Source organism: Pterocles gutturalis, unplaced genomic scaffold (genome assembly GCF_000699245.1).
Source record: "Pterocles gutturalis isolate BGI_N339 unplaced genomic scaffold, ASM69924v1 scaffold48395, whole genome shotgun sequence".
NCBI lineage: Eukaryota > Metazoa > Chordata > Aves > Pterocliformes > Pteroclidae > Pterocles > Pterocles gutturalis.
Genome location: NW_010145121.1, coordinates 8,341 through 30,564, shown reverse-complemented (window position 1 = coordinate 30,564; position 22,224 = coordinate 8,341). Strand labels below are relative to the sequence as shown.

The 22,224-nt window shown below is 35.8% G+C and overlaps 1 protein-coding gene across 1 annotated transcript in view; it reads left to right on the top strand.

Annotated features, from left to right (window-relative positions):
• ADAM23 (ADAM metallopeptidase domain 23) overlaps nt 1–21,221 on the top strand; it is a gene marked incomplete at its 5' end in the record, with an annotated part of 43,182 nt that extends 21,961 nt beyond the window's left edge. Inside the window, 10 exons of the mRNA XM_010085287.1 lie at nt 2,075–2,146; nt 2,924–3,010; nt 3,488–3,568; nt 5,521–5,571; nt 6,036–6,099; nt 7,716–7,821; nt 9,231–9,350; nt 10,329–10,497; nt 12,367–12,478; nt 21,127–21,221. Of these exons, the coding sequence (XP_010083589.1) occupies nt 2,075–2,146; nt 2,924–3,010; nt 3,488–3,568; nt 5,521–5,571; nt 6,036–6,099; nt 7,716–7,821; nt 9,231–9,350; nt 10,329–10,497; nt 12,367–12,478; nt 21,127–21,221 (957 nt within the window). The remainder of the gene's footprint in view (nt 1–2,074; nt 2,147–2,923; nt 3,011–3,487; nt 3,569–5,520; nt 5,572–6,035; nt 6,100–7,715; nt 7,822–9,230; nt 9,351–10,328; nt 10,498–12,366; nt 12,479–21,126) is intronic.
• Nucleotides 21,222–22,224: the final 1,003 nt, after the last annotated feature.

Sequence of the window (22,224 nt, the reverse complement as noted above, 5' to 3'; positions counted from 1 at the left end):
CTTCTAAAGCTGAGTAGTATAAAAATATTCCATGTGGCTCTTTTTGCAAAGTAAGGTCAATCCCAAGTATTAATATTCTATTTAATCATGGTGTCAAACTTGCTGTCCTTGTAGAATTTAATACCACATGAGACTCTCAGGCTGTTCTGTTTACTGCGCTGTATCCTTTGGTAGACCACCACCTTGCACAATTAAGGAAAAAAATTTTGCTTGTTAGAGTGTTTTTTAATCTTTTCCCAGGGTAGCAATCTTTGCTTATAGAACAAGAATGTAAGAATTCTTACAGAAAAGAGTAAGTAGGGAGAAAGAAAAACACAGCTTCATTTTTTGATGATGGTTGTCTAGCAAGGTAATGTGAACAAATTGTGAAATTGACTATATACAGAGTTAAAATCCGGTTTGCTTCTGCAAAAATGCTCCCAGGAGAATGGTTGAATTTTCTTTATATGTTATCTGTGTCAGTATTTCACAGCTTTGAAGTTAAAGTACTTTTGGGGGAAAAAAAAACATATAACATTTTGAATCCTGTTAATTGGTAGTTGGGAAGTAAGGTAGAAAATGGTTTGTTTAATTTTTAGGTAAATAAAATGTTATTGTGTTAAGCAGCTTACATCACCATGTAGCTATTACATCACTATGATGTAATTTTTAATTATAACCTTTTATTTATGCTCTGTTATGCATATGAACATATGATGGTTGCTGATTAATGCCGTAGGAAATTTGTGTATTCTGTTATTTTCTTGCATTTCTCTTGTTGACCCCTTTTTGTTTTCTTACGAGCTACAGTTCAGCTAACCAAGTCTGTGATGGAGAACTGAATATGAGGTTCAGAATAAGAGATCTTGCTGTTTCCACTGACACATAGTAGTAACAGTGGCTTATAGAGGAAAAAAAAGAAATTTCAGTTTTCTGAATCATGTCGACAGTGCTAGTGAAGAGGAGTAGATATGGATATTGCTTCAGTGTAATTTTGCTTCTGACACCCAAAATTGTAGGTGCTATTGATTACTTTCATAGTTTATGCAACAAAAGTAAAATGTTTTCTTTCTTTTTTAATTAGGCATTATGATTCCTTCCCCCTGCCCCAAAATACCAAAGAAGAATTCCATCCAAATTTATCAATAATTTGTATTGGTTTATATGTTACGTTTCATCTCTTGATGATCCTCAGCAGCTGTACTGCCACTAAGCCTATACAGAAAGAACACATTTACTCACATCTTTCACCCTCAACTAGCTGTAGATTTATATGTTCTCATTTTAACTTGTTAACTTTTAACTTCACATTTAAACCACATTCTAGTCATGAATGTTTCTGTTGCAAATATCCCAATGAAACTGGAGATTCCTGATACTGTTATAGGATTTTAAAGCAGAACTATTATATTGAAAACAGACAAGTTTTTTTTGCAAAATTATTTCTGTGACAAGACTGAAAAATATCTTAAATCACTTTTAATCAAAATTATATGTGAAACCAGTATAGAATCTGTATCATCCTGAACTGTAGAATGTATCCATATTATATCTATCTGTTTAGCACTATCTACGTATGCTTGTGTTATTCTGAGATAGTAATTAAGACACATAGAACTTCTTTTGGCAGTATTTCTTAATGTCTGTTATTTTCATGCCCAAATACATTACACTGGAATAGACAGTAGCTAAATGCATGAGAAAGTATGGGTACCTGAGCAGATCCTAGAGACCATGTTGCTGACTGGTTTCTTGAAGGAATTATCAGAGAAATTGGAGTCCATAGAATTGGAAGGTTCCAATGCTATCCCCATGAGAATTATTTTATTATCTCTCTGTTTATTGTTATTTTCTGAAATCAGTATTCTCCTAAAGAGGGCTAGCAATCAAGTGATTTAGCTGTATGTCTTTCATGTCTTAACAATTCTGATTAGCAGCATTTAAAAAACATGTTGCCTTCCCCATCGCGGTAGCACGGCATATATATTCTCTGTGAGGCTGTAGCATTGCAGAGATGGGCTCTGTATGACACAAAAGTAATTTGACACTAGTTTTATTCTTATCTTTGGCGGGGGGGGGGCTTTTTTGCTTTCAGCTCTTTGAAGCCACTGAGTGTGGAAATGGTTATGTAGAAGCAGGAGAAGAATGTGATTGCGGTTTCCGAATGGCAAGTAGAGTTACACGTTACTCCACAAGTCTTTCTTACAAAATATATTAAGATAAATTATGTGATTGGTAAGGGAGGGGGGAAAGGTTATGGAAAAGAATTTGCTTTGCCTGTTGTTAGGGAACAACTTAAAGGACTGTGTTAGAAGATTTTTTTTCAACTGAGAATGGGTGCAAAGACAGCGAGTGTACTCAGAACAGTCTTCCTGCATACTCGTGACAAGATGTAGCTGTTTCCCAGCAATTTTTTAATTGCACTGTAGAGTGCTTACCCCTTTTCTTTTCCTGGATAGCGTGCTTGGAGTTGTAGACTCCTTATCTGTGCCCTGAAGATAGGTGCCTGTGTTCAGACAGCATAGGTAAACTGTTTTCTTATCTATTGTAGAAATATTCCAAGAACGTTTTTGCAAAAATCTGCCCCGTAGCTTTGAGTCCTAGTTCTAGTATTTAAATATAATTACACCCATAATTAGTTTTCTTAATATTTTTTCTGCACTGAATGCAATTTAACCAGGCAGCATGCATTGGCACAGGCTATTCCAAACCTGTAAAGAGGCCTCAGGTGTGAATCCCCTTGTTGTTACAGCACATATGTCACTGTTTTCCCTTTGCTTTAGTATTTGAGCATTGCAAAGGATTCTCCCAGCTGATAATTTCCAGTCATCAGTGCTGAACTTAATCTTTTGTCTGCTAGTACATAATAGTTTGTTGGAAAGATGGTGAAGAAAAAACTTATTTAAAATGGAAAACTAAAAATATTGCTTAATATTTTCTTCAGGAATGCTATGCAGACTGCTGTAAGAAGTGCTCTCTTTCTAATGGAGCTCATTGTAGCGATGGACCGTGCTGTAACACATCATGTCTTGTGAGTGTTGCTGCACTATATCTATTGTTCTTTTCAGTTATGGAAGTTATGTGTAGCCTGTTAGAGTTCAAAGTGTGTTTTATGTAGAATGAAAAGGAATGGTTTATGTAGCTAAGACTATTATTTCAGACAATAATCTGGTTACTGCCCTAAATATAAAGGGAATAGATTGCATTGGATATGTATTAATGTAAATATGCCCTTTTTTTGCGTTTATATATCAGAGATGAAAAATCCTAAATTTTCAAAGTATTATATACTTCAGCTTAGCCTTTAAAATATTAAGAAACTGAAATATTTTTCAACACTTTGAAGTAACTATTGCAATTGTGGTGTTCTGTTGTTAGCCAAGCAAAAAAAAGACAAATATGTGAGTACAGTGTTTACAGAGTGTTAAAATGAGGAGTAATTCCAAACAGGAGCTTTTAATTTTGCTTTTACCTAATCTTAGTCCTAACTATCGTCTTCATTTTCTAGTTTTTCCCACGAGGCTATGACTGTCGATATGCAGTGAATGAATGCGATATTGCCGAGTTCTGCACTGGAGATTCTGGCCAGGTATGTATGCAGACTCTTTCTCTGTTTACACCATTGATGTTTGCTCTCATTTTGTATCAATTTAAGAGGAAAATCTGGATTAACAAACTGCACTCTCATATACTCACAAATAACTGTGAGGGCTTATTTTTTAATCCTAACAAAATTTTTTAAACATGAGAATACACTATCATAAGCTTAGAAAAAAAATTAATCTGAGTGGACTCAAAATATGAATTACATAGGTTTATTTGTTTTTTAAAACTCCTGGGGTTTTGTGTATCTGTATAGTATAGACATCCTCCTTTACTCTTTGCCTGGTCTATAGCAGAAGTACTAAGAATATACTGCAAATGTGAATAGATTCAAAGGTAATAACAGTAAGATTTTATGAAATAAAATAGTTTAAAATAGAAATGTAGAAAATTACAACTGAGTATCGAACCACAGAATCGTTTAGGTTGGAAAACACTCTTAAGATCCTTAAGATCGTTGAGTCCAACCATTAACCTAGCACTTGCAAGTCCACCACTAAACCATGTCCCTAAGCACCACATCTACACATCTTTTAAATACCTCCAGGGATGGTGACTCAACCTTTTCCCTGGGCAGCCTTTTACAAAGCTTGATAACCCTTTTGGTGAAGAAATTTTTCCTGATATCCAATCTAAACCTACCCTGGCACAACTTGAGGCCATTGCCTCTCGTCCTGTCACTTGTTACTTGGGAGAAGAGACAAACACCCACCTCACTACAACCTCCTTTCAGGTAGTTGTAGAGAGTGATAAGGTCTCCCCTGAGCTTCCTTTTCTTCAGGTTAAACAACCCCAGTTCCCTCAGATGCTCCTCATAAGACTCGTATAAAGTGTTACGTTTTTTAAGAGCGTGCACATGTCCGATAATTTTAAAAGCTGTGGATCTTATGCATTTCTCTTGAAAACATTTGGCTAATACGCAAAAGTATAGGAATAAATGGCAACCAGGAGGCTGTTTTGACTTGAGTTAATTAGTCAATGTTGTGTACATCTTCCATTTTCACAGAAACTTTGATGCTTTAGGTGATATATGCTCCTTTTCAATACTGACTGCTTAGCTTCAAGTTTATATAAGAAGTTCATAACTCTGCTGCAGTCATCTACTGCATCAAGTTTCTTAGCTTTGAAGAAATAACATTCAGGATAGATCACATGTCTCTCTCTGGGCATTGGCTGTATTTCTAGATGCCAATAAATTACAGTAACCTCTTTTATCATCCAAGACATCCACACTTACAGATAAGTAGCTATTGCTGAGATTTTATGGTAAATCTTTTATTCTGTAGATGGAGCATTCTTAACAGGAGGGAGAAGGGCTTTCTTAAGCTAGAAAGGCTTCCCTCAAAGTATTGGCTATAATAAGGTACATTGCAGCTGCAGCACCTTTCCTTGTCTTCACGGATCTCTTTTTGATGAGGAAAAGCTTTGAGATTGGTCTGCTCCTAGCTTTAGTAATCCGAGGCTTCTGGACCTAATGATTTGTTCATACCCAAAAAGTTTCAAATGCCAAGAGAACATGACAATATCACAAAAAACCCCACAGCTCTGTAAGCAATAGACTGGTAGGCTACAGCTAGGTGCTTGTGTACTTTCTTAGTGGAGCTGAAATGAATGCAGTGGCAGTGTTGCAAACATGGCTCCGGTGGTAGCTACCAAATATCCTGTTACTGAACACATTTGTTTTGCTTTTTATTTTGCCCCACCTCCTTAATTTCTACTTGGAATATGCAGAAATTTAGGATCAAACCTTTTATCTCATGGCTCAAGATGTTAATTTTTTCATTTGCATTTGTAGCTATGAAGATTCTTGCACTAATTATGTTATCTGCCCCCTTTATATACTGTGCAGTTGCCTTGTAAAACCGGGAAAATTCCATATGTGATCTTTTGATGTATTATTACAGTACACATGGTAAAAAAAGTCTTAATTTTTTTCAGTGTCCACCAAATCTTCATAAACAAGATGGGTATGCCTGTGATTCTAATCAGGTATGCAGTGTTTTAAAATCTCTGCACATCAGCACATAGAAATCAACCAAATACAAATTTTCATATTTTTTAAAATTGTGTCCTCTATATTTCTACATAAAGTTTGTCTTTTGGACATCAATGTTACTTGTGCTTTATGCACTCTATGACTAGTAAAAATCCCTAGTTTGAGTAAAATCTGCTTGGTACATTTTAGGTATAGTTCTTTCATTATGCTCCATGTTAATAAGTTCTTTACAACTATGTAAATGAGAAGTATAAAGCAGCTGCTGAAATGTCAGTATGTATTAGACACCAGCTAACTTTGAGAATCTGGGCCAAAACATGTACTCTGTCTACCCAAATTCATGAAAACTATTATACATCCCAATGTGTGTGAAGAATCAAAATGAGACATTTGTTGGGGGAGGGGAAGGAAATGAAATATTGTTCTGTTCTCATTGCTAACATGCGTTTTGTTTAAGGGTCGTTGCTATAACGGTGACTGCAAGACAAGAGACAATCAGTGCAAATATATCTGGGGATCTAGTAGGTTTACTTTACCTTAAATGTATTTTATTTCTGGTTCATTCCTGCCTTTGTTTTGTATTTTTAGTGCTTTTATTTTTTGTCCTTGCCACTTAAAGTTTTCTGCTTAGTAGAGTAGGCTGCAGTGAGAAACTGTGGCTTGACTGGCAAGTGAAATTTCAAGTTATGGGCCTGTTTGGGAGTGATAACAGTGAGAATGTTGTGATGTGATATGGTTGCAGGCATACGTAGGGCAGCAAATGCTGGACTCTGGTGGAATTAGGTGAGAAAACATACAAAATATAGCTTTGAGTTACTGTTACCAGGGGGAAAACAATGGGTTGGAGGATTTTTTTGATATAATTCAAACCAGACGTTTTTGGGTTTTTTAATGACAGTTGTCAATTCCATTATCCCAGCAGTGGTTCATGCTAAAACTCCTCCACCTTGCCTCTCTTTGCTTTGCCATCCTATAGGTGGGAAAATTAGTACATTAGTGTGAATTTAAATATACATAGTACGAATTTAAGCCCAGAGGTGTTGAGTAAAATAGAATTGCATTTGCAATGGATTTTGCTTGCCGCTGAGAGGTGATGCGTGCTCTGTGTAATGACTTTGAGAAGTTCAGCAGAGCAGAACTATCACGATGTCCTGTACTGTAGCACTTAACATTTTCTTGTGCATTTTGTCTAATCATAACTGCCACTGCTGACACTGCCTATTTGAGGCAGAAGAATCATTCCATTCTAGGGAAGATGGGAGGAGAAGGATATAATTTTACCATTTTTTGTTTGTCTTACACAATACAAAAGATGCAGTATAAGTGTAAAATTGGATGGAGACAACATTTTCTTTTCTTCAGATGCCTTTTTAAGCTTTATGTTGCTACCTCACGTTGATAAAGTTTTTGTTAAATAATTTCTTTGTATCTTACATGCTAATATTTTAAAATATTTGGCTTGTCTTCTGTACAAGTGATTTTACTGAAACTGCTCTCTTATTTAATATTTTATCTTCCTGTGTATAATTGCTGTGCTTTTTTTCGTTTTTAATTGATTTTTAGAAAAAACAAATGGGCGTGTTAGTAAATAATTGTGGTTTTAAACCTATTAGTTCAGATTTCTGCTCCTAAAAAGCAGTAGAAGTTGCACTCTGTCTGTTCAAACTTGTTTTCTCTGTGAACTCCTAAAAACTAAAATAAAGTAAACATTGAGTTGATACCAGAACACGTGTTTACTGTATATGTTGTAGATAAGGTCTTTAATGTCCTGAAATACAGATCAGGAATAACTGCAGTGAAAACAACTCGATTATGTGCAACTGTTACAAAGTGAACAAAATTAGACCACAGATAAATTCAAATGCAGAAGACAATACAGACACTGTGGAGATTGCTTTTTTAAAAGTTCAGAGCAAATTTTGAACATTGAGCATTATTTTAGAAAAGGCATCTATAGGTATTGAGGCTCAGTCTGCTAGGTTCCCACTGTAGTCACTGGAAAATGCATACACATGTGGTTAGATTTATGTTTTGTATTAAAAAAATGCAGAGAATTGCTGCAATAAATTATGCAAGCTGTCAGAGCTCTCATGTTGCCAGTGGAAAGTACGTTCCTTTCTCCTTTCTTCATCAACAGAGTCTTCAGGATCTGACAAATTTTGTTATGAAAAGCTTAATACAGAAGGCACAAGCAAAGGAAACTGTGGAAAGGATGGAGACCGATGGATTCAGTGTAGCAAACAGTAAGTTCATCTTGGTAAAGATTATTTGTATTTTAAATAGATTAATACCGATTTAAAATATTGTCTACTTTTTCATGGATGTTTCAGCAGTTTGTTTTGCATTATTATTCTTTCCCTCACAAGGTTTGCATCTTGTAAAAGTTCCATTCTGACAAATCCATGGGTCAGCAAATGCACTTGTAAAGAATTACAGATTTTCAGGAGAAAGTACTGTGACTTTAGTTCTTTCAGAGGAGCTGGGGAACAAGGCAGCAAAAATTCACAAGTTCATAGTATAAAAACACCTCTGACTTGGTAGGGATAAATTAGGCTGCAAATACACACACTGTTTTCACTTGCTGTGGGATTGATACCAGATGATGCTATTTCAAGTTTGTTCCAGCCTTTAGTTTGACCAGAGAAGGACCACTAGACATTTGGATGCTACAGAGAAAATGGCTGCTTCCGTTGCATATGATGATTATTAGATGGATATTTGATTACATTTACTTTTCAAGTTAATGATCATTAGTAGATAGGCTAAAATTTCTCCTGATGTACTTACTGTTTTGTAATTTTCAAGTATGCATGTAGAAATTTTCAGTCTCAGAATGGTGTTTTCCTTCTTTGACTATCTAATGTTTGTCTAGTGGTATTATTTCTTTTTTTTTATTACATTATTCACTTTTCAGATAGGATCATAAGGAAATGAGTTGTTTAATGGATTTTTTTATATTTAGATGAGAATACTGTTGTTCTGATATGCATATTAAAACACTAATTTTTATAAAAGCTTTTCTTCATCAGTAGAGGGATGCAGAAAAATGGTCTAGCTAAGGGACATTGAAATTTTTTGCAATTTTAACAAATACAATTTCCAGCATTCATGCAGAATCTTCTGTGACTTAGGACAATTAGAGTAGGAGATGGAAGTTTTAAGCTGATTGAAGATTGCACATATAAAATAACATCCAATAAAGCAGATTCTTTACCAAAATTCAGGCACACACTGCATGCTAACAATTGTTGTTACGGTTCTGTTGTCCCACAAGGGCAAAAAAATTCAATTAAAAATTGAAACTTCACATCAACATACGGAATCCAAGCTGCTAGAGAGAGGGAAATGTAATCTAGCCTGATATGACAAAGCTTTGTACAATTTGGCTCCTCTTAATTCTGCTGTATTGTATTTAGAGGACAGATACATTTTTAGTTCATGTGAACATTCGCTGGTGCATTAGAATGAACAGTTACTTGTTTCTGCCTCTTGTCATTTATATCATTTTATTTCCAGGCCTGTACTCTGAAAGTCTATCATGTGGTTTATGGTAATATATTACTGATCAGCTGCATCACTGCCAGTCTTTCTTTTTTGTAAGTTTACTTTATATTATTCCAGTAACTTTTGGATTTATGTTTTTATATTACAGTGATGTTTTCTGTGGCTTTTTGCTCTGTACTAATCTTACCAAAGTTCCACGAGTTGGTCAGGTTCAAGGAGAAATTCTCCCAAATTCATTTTATCATCAAGGACGAATAGTGGACTGCAGGTAAAGAATAATGCCATGTTCCAATGGGATTTTGCTCTGTCAAACCTAATTGAATTAAGACAAACATAAATGTAAAATTCTATGATTTTTAGGTAATTAATTTCTTACAGCAAAATCATTATTCTGAGTGGTATTTCTTTTGATTAAAAAAAATTAAAAGTCTAATATTCCACATTAAAAGAAAGCGAAATGTGGTTTATCCTCCTGATTATTCTGTCTGATCTCTCCAGTAGCAGAATTTCACAGTCAGAGTTTAATGTTCAGCATTATATTTTTTGGGGGGGGGGGGGGGGACCAGGGAGGAAGTCTGTAATTGCCAAAGACCCATATATTAAACACAATGTTTTTGAGTGTTATAGCCTTATAGAAATAGCCGTAGGGAAGTGAAGGCTGAGAAGGGGAAACTGAAGAGTTGTGATGGGATCAGATGTTAAGCTAAAGATCAGCTAAAGGGCAGGTAAATGAGTTTTAGCGTGCTAAGCACAGTGCTGGATTTGTATTTTAAAGACATTGGCAACACTGCTGTCATGCAAAGAGTACACTCTTACATAATTAGGCCCTGAGCGAACAATGATTCTTAACTCTTCTATTATTCCTCTAGTATTTTTATTTAAATGTTATCATATGGGAAGTTAGTTTTTTAACATTTTTCTAGCAATAGTATTTCACAGCAGTTAGGGGGGTGAAAAAAAAGGAAAAAAAGAAAAAAGCATGGCCCAACAGAGACTAAAATAACCCCAAAGCCTAAGGTGCCCTTTTTGAGTATTTAAGTCATTATCTAGACTTCCTTTTAGTCTGACAACTGGAACACCCTGTCATTACTGTGGACAGACAGAAAAACTTTATCATTTTGTTCATTGTCTGTGCTCTTGAATGAGAGAAAGGTATAAGGCTTTTAGTATCTACAGTGACGTGTTTATTACTTTCAAAAAACTCCAGTCATAATACTAATAGTGTCTTAAAACTTATTTCTCCTAGTGGTGCTCATGTTCTTTTAGATGATGATACAGATTTAGGTTACGTGGAGGATGGAGCTCCATGTGGACCTCACATGATGTGTCTGGACAAAAAGTGCCTGCCAATTCAGTCCTTGAATATAAGCAGCTGTCCCATCGGTTCTAATGGAAAAGTCTGTTCAGGTCACGGGGTGAGTCTGCACTGGGAGTTAGCAGCTAAGCTTCTCCAGCCACCTTGGCGATATCTGATCTTAACGTACCCTGTGGAGTTCTCTGCCTGAAAGTGTTCCTAACACCTGTTGATCTGAAAACACAAATGTTAGATTCAGGGGAAGATAGCCGTTCTGTGAAGCATAGATAAAGCTTTAGAAAGAAAAGTTGTCAAACTAGTTCTGCAATTATATCCAAAGTGGTGTTTTAGTTACTAGCAAGAAAGACATATCAGTTATTGTAAAGACTTCTGAAATGTACTACCCATATTTCAAGCTACTTGCCATCTTCAGTTAAACCTTTTCCTGCACACTAGCACCTTTTATAAAGTTGGTCTCGTGTTCATGGATTTATACCTCATGACTTAAGTAATTAAAATTCCAAACTGTTGGACCTCTGTAACAGAGATGATATCTTTTTCCTGAACAGATGCAAAGTGTACCATTTTGCATTCAGGCACATTATATTTTGTTATTCTGTCCATAAGTCCATTTGTCCAAGATGTTTGGTATGTTTTGATGAACAGATTCACTGTTTAATGTTTAAACTGTAATACTGATGAAACCTTTCCACCATGTAACTAAATGGACAGATACTTGCCTGAGGGGCTAGATTTTATACAAGTTGTTTTTTTTTTTCCTTCTTGTTATGTGTAATTGAATATGAATTTGAGGGCTTCAAAGAAGAGACGTTCAAAATCCAGAAGAAAAATTTTTAAATTGCAAAGTAAAGGATCTAGGAGATCTAGAAATTATCTTGGTGCTTTTGGACAGTGGCATGAGTGGTGAGAGAACTGTGTTAACTATTTGCTTTGCTTTGGATTATTCCAATTCATCATTTTAAAAGAACACTTAAGTTGATCAAAACTGCCATAAGATGTGTTTATCTTCAGCTTCCTAGAAAATATTATTCACTGAATATTGTAAGAAGCAGAGTGAGATAAAAGTTAAATTTAAAAAATTACATATACTGCTTACTTGTAAACCTTCATGTGTAGGTTATTTTCTGTGTTTTTTTGACATATTCCAGTGTCCAAAAGACATTATTGGCTGATGCCTAATGACTGACTTCACTTCTAGTCCCATAATCAAAACTTCATTCTTTGTTTTGTGTCTGTTTCTCATGTCATGCTTTTTCCTTAGTAACCTCTTCTAGAAACATATTCCGTGTTCTTTTTCGTATGGAAAGTTCAAATCTATCAGCTCTCACTATTGATATTTTATGTTTGTCAGTTGGATAGGTTCTCCTGTATCTGATAAACTTACTGCCAATTTTAGTGAGTCCTAAGTCCTTTTTTTAGGTAATTCAACTAAATGTAGACTTAGGAAGATCGATTTCCTCTCTTTCTAGAAGATAAGCAAGCACTCCTCATTGCTGCTTAGACAAAAACTGCTGACAAAACCAATGAAAATCTTCTTATTTTTTCTACATGGGAGCAAGCTGTAAATGAGAGGTTGCAAAGCATAACCTTTTAAGTGCAAATGCTTGTATTCCTTCTTGACATCCAGGCTCAAAGTCTAGATAGTTGGTTAGTGAAGATCTAACTAGTCTAGATGGGGGGTTTTTTGGATGAGAATTTCTGTTACTTTTTACATCCTGTGCAGGTGTGTAATGCAAGGGATGATGGACTCACTGGGAACACTTCTGCTTTCCCTAGCATCTGAGTGTATTTAGAGGATTAAAGTAAACTTTCATGTTATTGATGTATTATGCTCATTCTAAACACTCAGTGCTGTTCTTACAGTATATAAATGGATAAGTTTTATACTGTGAATTAAATACCTAATGTTAAATAAGCCCAATAAAAAGTAGTTAAAACCCAACAGCTGTAATTTATTTTTCTTTTCCAGATTTGTAGTAATGAAGCCACTTGCATTTGTAATTTCTCCTGGGCTGGGACAGACTGCAGTATTGATGATCCTGTCAGGGATACTGGTAGCAAGAAGGATGAAGGACCCAAGGGTTTGTGTGATTTCAGTTTTTATGTTCTTTCAATAATATATGGTGTTTTTCTGTTGATACATGGTAGTAGAATAGAACGAGAATACTATTGTACAGTCCTGTGTAGACCTAGGCAGTAAAATTCTGCTTCGTGTAGATGAAGTAGGTCTTTCGGCTTTGAGAATTGATTAAACTTTTTTTCTAACCTAAATTTGAGGAAGACTTCAATAGGTAATGGTATGTACTTTCTGTTTTTTCCTTCATCCCTTATTCTCTATTTTTTTACAATAATTTTCTTTGTGATTGGAATCTAAGTGTAGCTCTTCTTATTTATACCATAATTGAGTAATTATGCTTTAGTAGAGATTTCCAGTTCCCTTAGTTGTTCAGAGCTAATTCAGAGAGCTGTGGCATAAAAAAGGGAGAAGTGGAATGTCCCCAGTGAAAACAGGCTTTGGTTCCCTGAAATCAGATTTCAATGGGAGGAAAAAGAAAGAAATAAAGATTTTTAAAGACTTAAATTATTCTTATGATCATTATTGCTTACTCCTGTGTATTTAGTAGGTATTTCAACTGCATATGAAGTGTAAATACAAAGACGAGCTATTGAGGAAATATTCATTAAAAAAAGTTTTTCAAAGAGGAAGAAAAGTCCTTGCATGGTGGATGTCTTTGGATGGTGCTGTCCAATTTTTTTATGTCTTTCCTGTCACCAGGACATTGTCCAACACCAGGCTATATTTATCCAGTGTTATGCATTTACAGATAAAGTTTACAATAACTGAGAAACCTAAACAAAATTTTTCTCCTGTGTCCCAGTTCCATGTTCTTCTGTCTCTTATACAATGCTGATGGAAAGCAGATAGAGTTGTTTAAAAACGTAGTCCTAAGAGCTCAGACTCTAATTGATTACTCTTTAAAATATCCAAAGTTTCAAGGGAGGACAGGATTTTGGCATGTCCCTCCAGATTGGCTCTACTTCTGTCTTGTGTGCCTTATTCTTTTGCCCCTTAGCAGAACGGTTCCAGTAGACCTTTACCAAGAACATTTGAAGAGATCATCTTAAAACAAGTTGCCACTGTGAAGGAGGCTCTCTAGAACAGTCCAGATTTGTATGAGGGAATGTGTGCAGGTGCTGCCTGGACTCCTAACCCCACCACTGCTCAGTGTAGAGCTGCCTTGTTTGTACCCTGCCATACAAAGCTACTTGTCATTCAGTTTCCCATAAAAACTTTTCTAACTGTGGAACACTGCTTATGGTGTCTTAAAAAAAATAGTGAACAGGGCTATAGAGCTGCTTACTTCTCTTTGCGTGTGGATGAGAAGAGCAGTGTTTACAGTTGTGACTCTGAGAGTACATGAATTTCATATTGCTTATTTCGAGATCCTGTAGGTAAGAAATAATTCCCTCCTCTGTAAAAAGGTCTATAGGAAAAGCAACACCGAAGGTATGCTTATCTTGGTTAGATGTTTGTAATTCAGATTAACTCATCTAATTCAGAACAGAAATATCTTTATGAACATTAATACTCCAATGCTGAAATAGTCAGGGAAAAAGTCTTAAATAGTATGTGCATGGATTACTGACAGTACGTAGAGACAGGAAGTTCAGATTGCATTTTTCAGTGGAGTCCTCTGAAAAAAGGCAGAATATGTTTTTGTACAAAGTGGCTCAGTGATTTCAAAAGATGGATTTTTTTTTTTTTTTACTTATGTTGTTACAGTAATTTATTGATGTTGAATCACCTAGAAATGAATTTAGGAGTCTGAACACTGACAGCTACTATAATCCCTTTTGACGAGCTAATAGAGGAATTCCTTTGTGAGAAGATATCAGAAGAATACAGCGGTAGTTTTCTGTATTATAAAGATCCAACATCCTCAAGTAGTTTCCATTAAGTTTTTTCCCTTATTACCAGTATTTCCTATGTCATATGCCAGTTTACAAGTCTGAGATGGAAACAGACATCAAAATACCTGTTTTTCCTAAATTTGAGTTTTGTTACATTTCAGAAACAGAACACTCATGATACAGAAATTCACCTAATAGATTTAAGATTTTTCACACAATAAATCCAAGCATTTTTGTTATTACAATTAGAGCATATGTAGCTACGAAGTATTGACTATCTCTTTAGATATTGTTGTGATAATTGACCGTTGGCTGGTACTCCTGCTGCACTTTCCTTTTTCAGACCTTTCCATCATTCATCATTGCTTTTGGCTCTGTGCTGTGTTTCAGGATTTAAAAAATTAGTGGTCCTTAATTATGTTTATATTAATACATGAGTCTTTAAACTCAGCAACCTACTGTATCCTGTACTAGCAGACCTACCCAGCATGCTAGAAGTTTTGGGAAGACAAAGAGTTCTTGCTGTTAGTGTTTGGCTACTGCAGAAACTTTGAATTACTTTAGAGTGTTGGCTAGTAGATTTGAAATCAGTAGGTCTCCATATGCATACAAGATTCTTCTTTTGCCATTTCATTTGCAGAATTAGACCTTTGTTTGACTAGTGCAATAGTGTTTGTTTGGTTTTTTTATATAAAACTTATGTCTCAAGTGTGTGTGTGTCTGTTTGTATATATTTATGAAACAGCAAAAAATTATGAAAACATTTCAAAACAGACTTTAATTCAGCATAAAGACTATAAACTTTCTGTCCTTTGGAAAAGTTCCCATTAGGCAGGGAACTCAGCTGGTTGCTTGTGGTCTGTTGTGACTCCAAGAATCTATCAAGCTTTTAATCATTGACACAGGAACAGTATAGATGTTTTTCCTCAAAAGAGTTCCCTTAAAAATGAAAAATAAGGCCTCAATATCTTAAGACTGACTATCTGAGCATACTGAAATTTCCAGACTGTTACCTGAAGCACATTTCTAGGGCAAATTTTTCCTTTTAAAAGGTGTTATCTGTCTTTAGGTCATATAGATACATATTGTCCTATTGATAAATGCAGTAACAAAGGAAAATACTACTAACTAGTAAAGGAATGAATTAAATAGTTGTTTTGTTGTTTTTTTTTTCTTTTTCTGTGATTGAACTGTTTCCAAACAGTTTTCATTTACTTAGTTATAGTATGGATGCAGTAAGTTTCTGGTGCTCAAAGGGAAGTTTTCTTATTGGTCACTTATTTACATTTTGTCTGTTTTAAATAAGCAGTAGGTTGAGGATATTCCCTTTTTAAGTAAGTAATAGAATCACAAGCTAAAAGGAAGTGTCTTACATTTACAGGAAAACTTCTAATAGAAATATTTGCAAGCATTCAAAGAAAACCAAATATAGCTCATTTCAGAATTCTTAAAGCTACAGTATTTGGTAAATAAAGGTTTATTAGGAGGTTTGAATTGTTTATCCGATGATGGATTATAGCGTAAAATATTCCTGTGAGGACTTATTTCATGTTTTCATTTCAGACATTTATGTGATCATCTCCTTAAAAAATCTTCCCTTTTCCCTCCGCACAGTGAGCATGGCCACTAACAGGCTAATAGGTGCAGTGGCAGGGACCATTCTGGCCTTGGGGGTGATTTTTGGAGGCACAGGGTGGGGAATAGAGTAAGCATTTTTCTCAGTTTGAGTTTTATGTTTGGTGCCTGGTGTGTGAGGTAACCGTATGCACCCGAGCCCTCTGTGTGTTACCCCATTAGCTTTGTCATGTGGTGACCGTATTTGTCGTGTGATTTGACTGTGTCTGTGTCGTGTGGTTTGCTCATGCAGTGTTGAACCTTCTCCTGTCTGGGATAATGTGGGGCATAAAACAATAAGTTTGTCAATTTTTACATTGTCACAGTAAAATTAAATGTCTAAATGTTTCCATTACACCAAATTATAAAATTAGTGTGAAAAAAGGAAGTTTGTGATTATTTTGCAAAACAGACTGAATAATGCGGACTATTTCATAAAATGCAGGAATTGTTTATTACAGTCTATGGGGCTTTCAGTCTACTAATAGGTCACATGATCTATCTAGGAAGATGAAAGCTGATCATAATCATATAGACAGCTAGTTTTACAGTAAAGCTTCTGAATGTTCCGTTGCTAGGATTCCGTTACCTCAAGGCAGCAGAATGCCAAAGTGTAGAATTCATATGTAAAGAATATGTATGAGCAATTCTTATTGTCTTTTCATTGTTTTAGGAAACTAGAATCTTACGTGTTAGCCCACTACCTCATTTTTAACAGTGGCTACGATTTATATACGCACATGCATGCGTGTGTATAGGTATATATACATGTATAAAAATGCCCATGTAAGAACTCCCTTCGTTCTGCATTCACTGTGCTGTTATTCTGCTCTTTTGAGATTTCCAACTTCACTGTGTTTCCAATACTATATATGACCTCTGTTGTGTGACAGTGCCATCTCTCTTAAGGGGGAACCGTAACAAGACAGTTTGTGATTTTTACTCAGACTGTGTGAACAAGCATTCATATAGAGTTCTGAGTAAGGCTGCATCGGCAGTTTCTGGTAGGCAGCATTTTCTGTGTCTGAGTTTGCAGCCCTAGGTGTAACCTTTATAGCTTTTGCTGAACTGGACTGTTACATGAAACTCAGATTCTCAGAAGAAGAGCGATCTTTGCACTCATAGAGGACAACTAATAGAAAAACAAATAGAAGGAAGAAGGTGGTAGATCATCTGGTGGCTTTTACAGCTGTTTGTTAAAAACTAAAGACTGTGAAGATTGTAGAGGTTTGGGACCCACATTCTGGAGCAGAGAATTTACCTGCAGGTTGAGGACCATTTGCCTTTTACTTACCTTCTGCCTTGCACCCTTCTGTTTTTATCTTCCTTTACCTGCTGTCTCAATTCACTCAGCTCTTACCAATGTCTCTGCCCATTTATTCTTGCTCCTGTATGCTTCTGCTCTAATTGCAGCTTTTCTTTATCTTTCCCCTTCTCCTATCAGTCATGACCTGACTCCTTCTTCTTTTTGTTTTTATCCATTCTTCTCTCCTGGATCCCATCACTCTTTTTTCTGTCCTCTGGTTCCTTCAGAAATAAACGTACATTCAAGGCAAGCCGCTGCTACTTTTTGTTCCTTGGTTTAAAGCAAGCACACAAGGAACACAAATACTCTCGCTGTTCCTAATGCTGTTCATGCCTTGGTGGCTGTTACCATCCATGGCTGCAGGGCAGGTTGTGTTCATCACATCCTGATACCAGGTCCTGCCCTTCTTCCTCCTTCGCTACTTTACTTGCAAATTGCAAACTTGTCTTCAAAGTGCTGAAATATCTTTAGTTTCTTAATGCTTTATGAATTTATTTTAGTAATCATAGGGGACAAAATGGCAGAGTAATTTTTTTCCAGCTTTCGTCCTAAAATAGATACTTAGCTTTGATAACCAGAGAATTTGGCTGGCAAAGTGACAGGCAAGAAAAGAAAACATCAGACCACCACAGTGTGTTGTTACCTGCAGGACAACCTGCAGTAAACTTGCCTCCTCTACAACTAGCAGAGTTTCAAAGCAATGTATGTTAATTCTTGTAGAATCTCTCTGATGATGATGAAGACTTAGGAGATAGTCTGAAGTCCACTGAAATTAAAGGTGTGTTCTGTTTAACACCTTCAGTAGGATTTGTATCTGGGTCCTGAAAGATGACTAGAGATGACATGATAGCCATGCCAAAGCTGACAGCACCCTGCAGGAAAGGGTGGTTTGCCAGGTGGTTACTGTGCAGATAGTTGCAGGAGCTTCCTCCCAATAAATCTGTGTCCGCAGGTTACAGGGGTAGTATGGCAGACAGAACACATGTACCAGCTGTGTTGCACCTTGTGATAGTCTGGATGGTAAATGACTCCACAGTGTGGTGGTTGTTAAAACCTTCCTCCTACTTTCAGTTTGCATGTATTTATGTCAAGCACCTGAGTCCTGTGACTAGAGAAGATTATTTAGCTGAAACATATTGATTTATACTTTTCTTCATAGGTGTCACTAACTAAAATGAGCTGATGCAAAGTGAGCTTCATACTGGTATCAAAATTCTTGTTTATTTCCTTGATAATGCTTAATAAAACATAAGGCATACATCTTTAAGGTAAGGTATAACATGTAAAAGTAGTCCCATTGTAAGTACTTTTACCTGCACCGTTTGTGATGGCCTTAAAACAGCTCGCCAGTGATCCTCTTAAATCTCTGTATTTTGAAACTGGAATTCATTAATTGGAGGACTCCGTTCTGGTGAACAAGTGGTTGCTGTTTAGTAATCATAAGTATTCCACTGGCTTTGTTTTCATATTGAAATCAAAAATGAGATTATAGTCTTGTTGATTACCAGTGAAATTTTACCTTGAATGTAGCCTTTCCAGGTTTTTTTTACTAGGAAAAATAGCCCTTTCTCTGCATTCATAGGAGCTGCCAGCATAATGTGAAACAGTTTTAAAATTATTTAACATTATTATAGAAGAATAGACATGCTTTATCCACAGCCATCTATCGTTTACTCTGCTCTTGGGCTCTCTCTAGCAGATAGCCCAATTCTCACAGGCATTTGATTTTCAGGGGGTTTTTTGTGTTAAAAATTAACATCACTTCTTTAGTCGCTGACACTTTATAAAATTCAGTCAGATCCAGAAAGTGTTTTTATCAGGAACTATTTATTATTTAACACAATTTTAGTAATTTTTCTATTAATGGAACCTAATTATTTTGTACATTATCCTCTTCTGTTTAAACTTTGATGGAATTCTTCCATATTTGTAGTAAATATAACCAATATTGATTTTCTGTATTGAAAGAAGAAACTTCTGTTTGTTGAATGGATGTGCACTGTGAAATAGATTTTTTTTTTTCCCCCTGCCCCGAACATTTAACAAGCAGGGAACATAGTAAGAAGAGGGATGTAAAAAAGTGGCCATTTGGTACTTATCTAAGTTATGACTTATTACTTGCTAATCATTGTACCTCTTTTGTGGGAAGATAGAATTCTATGGCTAGAAAGAAGTCAGCTTTAGAATTTTTCAAGGCTTCTAAAACTTATTACAGATACATTACTTGCTGTGTTTTCAGTCTTTTGTTGTGTGCAATCATTTGATAAAATCCAGAACAAGCCATAGATCTGAGTCACATACAGCAGCTCATTAGGCTGCTGTTGAAAGCAAGTCCTAATTGGGAATATAATGCCTGTGGAACGGCATTCATTTACCCTCCACCATGCTCACTCCTGCTGATTTGAGCCAGGAGTGACTTTAAAGGTAAGTTCAAATAAGATATGGTCTTCCAAATTGTAAAAAATTACTTAATTATTGTTATCAAATTTGTGCACCGCTCATATCTGTAAAGCTCACTCTCTTTTCAGTCCAAGTTTTTTATTAATGTTCCTGAATACTCTTTTGTGCAGGAACTGCAGGAAGCAATTTTTAAAGCTTGGTTTTGTGTTAGCTAATCTGATCTCCAAAAGCACAGATTTGGGAAACATGCAATGGATGCAATGAAGTTAGGTCACTGTGGTAAATTTTAAAACTTAGGGCATGTAGTTACTCTGGTGTCTGGGACTGGACAGAGGTTTTGTGGTACCAACCTAACAGCTTAAAACTCTCAGTTGTTGCAGCTGCCCTTGCTTGCTCTTTTACTGATCTTTGGCTGCTCCTTTTTCTTCCTTACGTTAGCTGTCTGACAGTTTTCCAAACTCAGTTTGAGAACATAGGAAAATTTCAATTGCTTGGTTTGGAGAGACTGGGATAGGAGGTAAAAACTGGTTTTGAAGGCTATTCCTGGATATGTAAATGTTTAAACAAGAAGTGTGCAATATGCTGCAAAAGAACAGTTGGGTTGGTTTAATTTTGCCTTAAGCTCAGATGCAATTAGCTTTACATCAAAGACTGATCAATAGGAAATCTTTGTACAGAGCAATTAAAATGTTACTCAAGCCTATTGTCAGTTTTCCTCCACCCTGTGTATAAAAAGCACTTAAAGGTCAATTATGAATATCATACCTAGGTGTTCTCTTGCCCTCTTCAGAAAATTGCACAAACGTATTTTGTGCTGCTGCTTTTTGTTGCTCTTCTTTCCTGCTCCACCCTTCCTCACTTTGTTGTTAAGTAGCTTCTTGAGGATGTTGAGGAGATGCTTTGATGTCTAGAAAGCTTGATGGGAATGCAGCTTTATTTCAACTTTTGTGTCTTTTTATATAATCCTTTGCTTTTGTCAAACAATCGTTTGTAAATTTAGCATTGACGTAACCATAGGGAGTCTGGACTGTGATTAGCAAGTGGTGCTAGGTGCTCTCAGCTCAAATTAAAATATCTACCACCTTTCAGGATGTCCACAAAAAAGTTAGGCTTTTTGATTTTTTTCCTTTCCATTGTCCGTCATAAAACATACAACATTCATACTTTTTCCTTTAAATTAAGGAATTATTCACAAATATCTCAATGTCTGTGGTTGATAGTTGATTGATTAGACAATGGAGTAAGTCACAATGGAATTTACTGTCTAACACTAGATTTTTATCCATGGTAGAAGTCAACATAGCAAAATGCAGAGATCAACAGCTTTGTTCATTCTTACTGTTAAAGAAAAGTTGGGCTTGCTGACAATTGTCTAGAGACATCACTGTGTGTGCTGTCTATATTCCTTGAATTGTTTGACTACCCTTCAGTTGCTTCACTTGACATGAATGAAGTGGTTGGTTCTTATATCCGTCTTACCATGATCCTTTATCACAGGTCCTAGTGCCACCAATCTTATAATAGGCTCCATCGCTGGTGCCATCCTGGTAGCAGCTATTGTCCTTGGGGGGACAGGATGGGGCTTTAAGTAAGCAGTGCCGCATGTCTTCTCTTCAGTGGCTATGGCATTTCTATTTCTTGCTTACATCACTAAATTTTGAGTTCCTGCTACAAGACTTCTAAGGTAACTGCCACCTCCCTCCCCCAAACTGTAACAAACTGCTTTAAAGATAAAGAACTGAACAAGAGGAGGAAATGGATTTGAAACCAGGAGATGTCATCAGGGTGCAAAGTTGAAGAACAATAAAAGAATAAATTTAAGTGTCATGAGTTCACCCTGACATTTGGGGAGCAAGGTCTTTTTTTCACCTCCACGCAGTAGTGTTGTTCTCAGAAGTTGACTACAGTGGTTAAAAGCCCCAAAAGATACTTGTCTTGAGGAGTTTTTATTTTGAATTCAGTAGTCCTTTCAAACTGATAAACTTTTTTATAATTAAACACTTCATGTGTCAGTATCTGAGTAGTTTTCAGTAACAAATGTGTTGCCACAGTTGACTGAGAAGTACCAGAGCTAACTTTTAATTTGGGTTACTGATTTTTTTTTTTAATCAATTCACAATTTTTAAAAAACACTCAGGTTTAGAGAGAACATTTTTGAAATTTTGAACTGTTTCCTGAAGGGTAAAAACATTTCTCACCCAATTCTAGTTCAATGTGTTTTATAACTATGAAGAGTAACATACTAGTTATTCTGCTTGTGAGCATTAAAGCAAAGAGATTCTTGTACAAAGGTATTTAATTCTTGTTTGTAGTGTCAAATTTACCTACATGCATGGTTCATATTTGTTAAAAAGGATATAAGTTTAGGCTTAATTTTTATAATCTTACAAATCATGTAAGCGTTAAGCACAAGATGTAGTAATTTCTCATGGTATTCAAGTCGCTATTTCTTTTCAATAACATGAATCAAGATTAAGCCATGATACAGCAATAAGCTATAATTCCTCAATCAGGTTTTTATAATAATTCAAATAAATGCAAATAATATTTTATAGGGCCTGTATTCATAGTCCATGTCTGAGCCAAGAAAAAAAA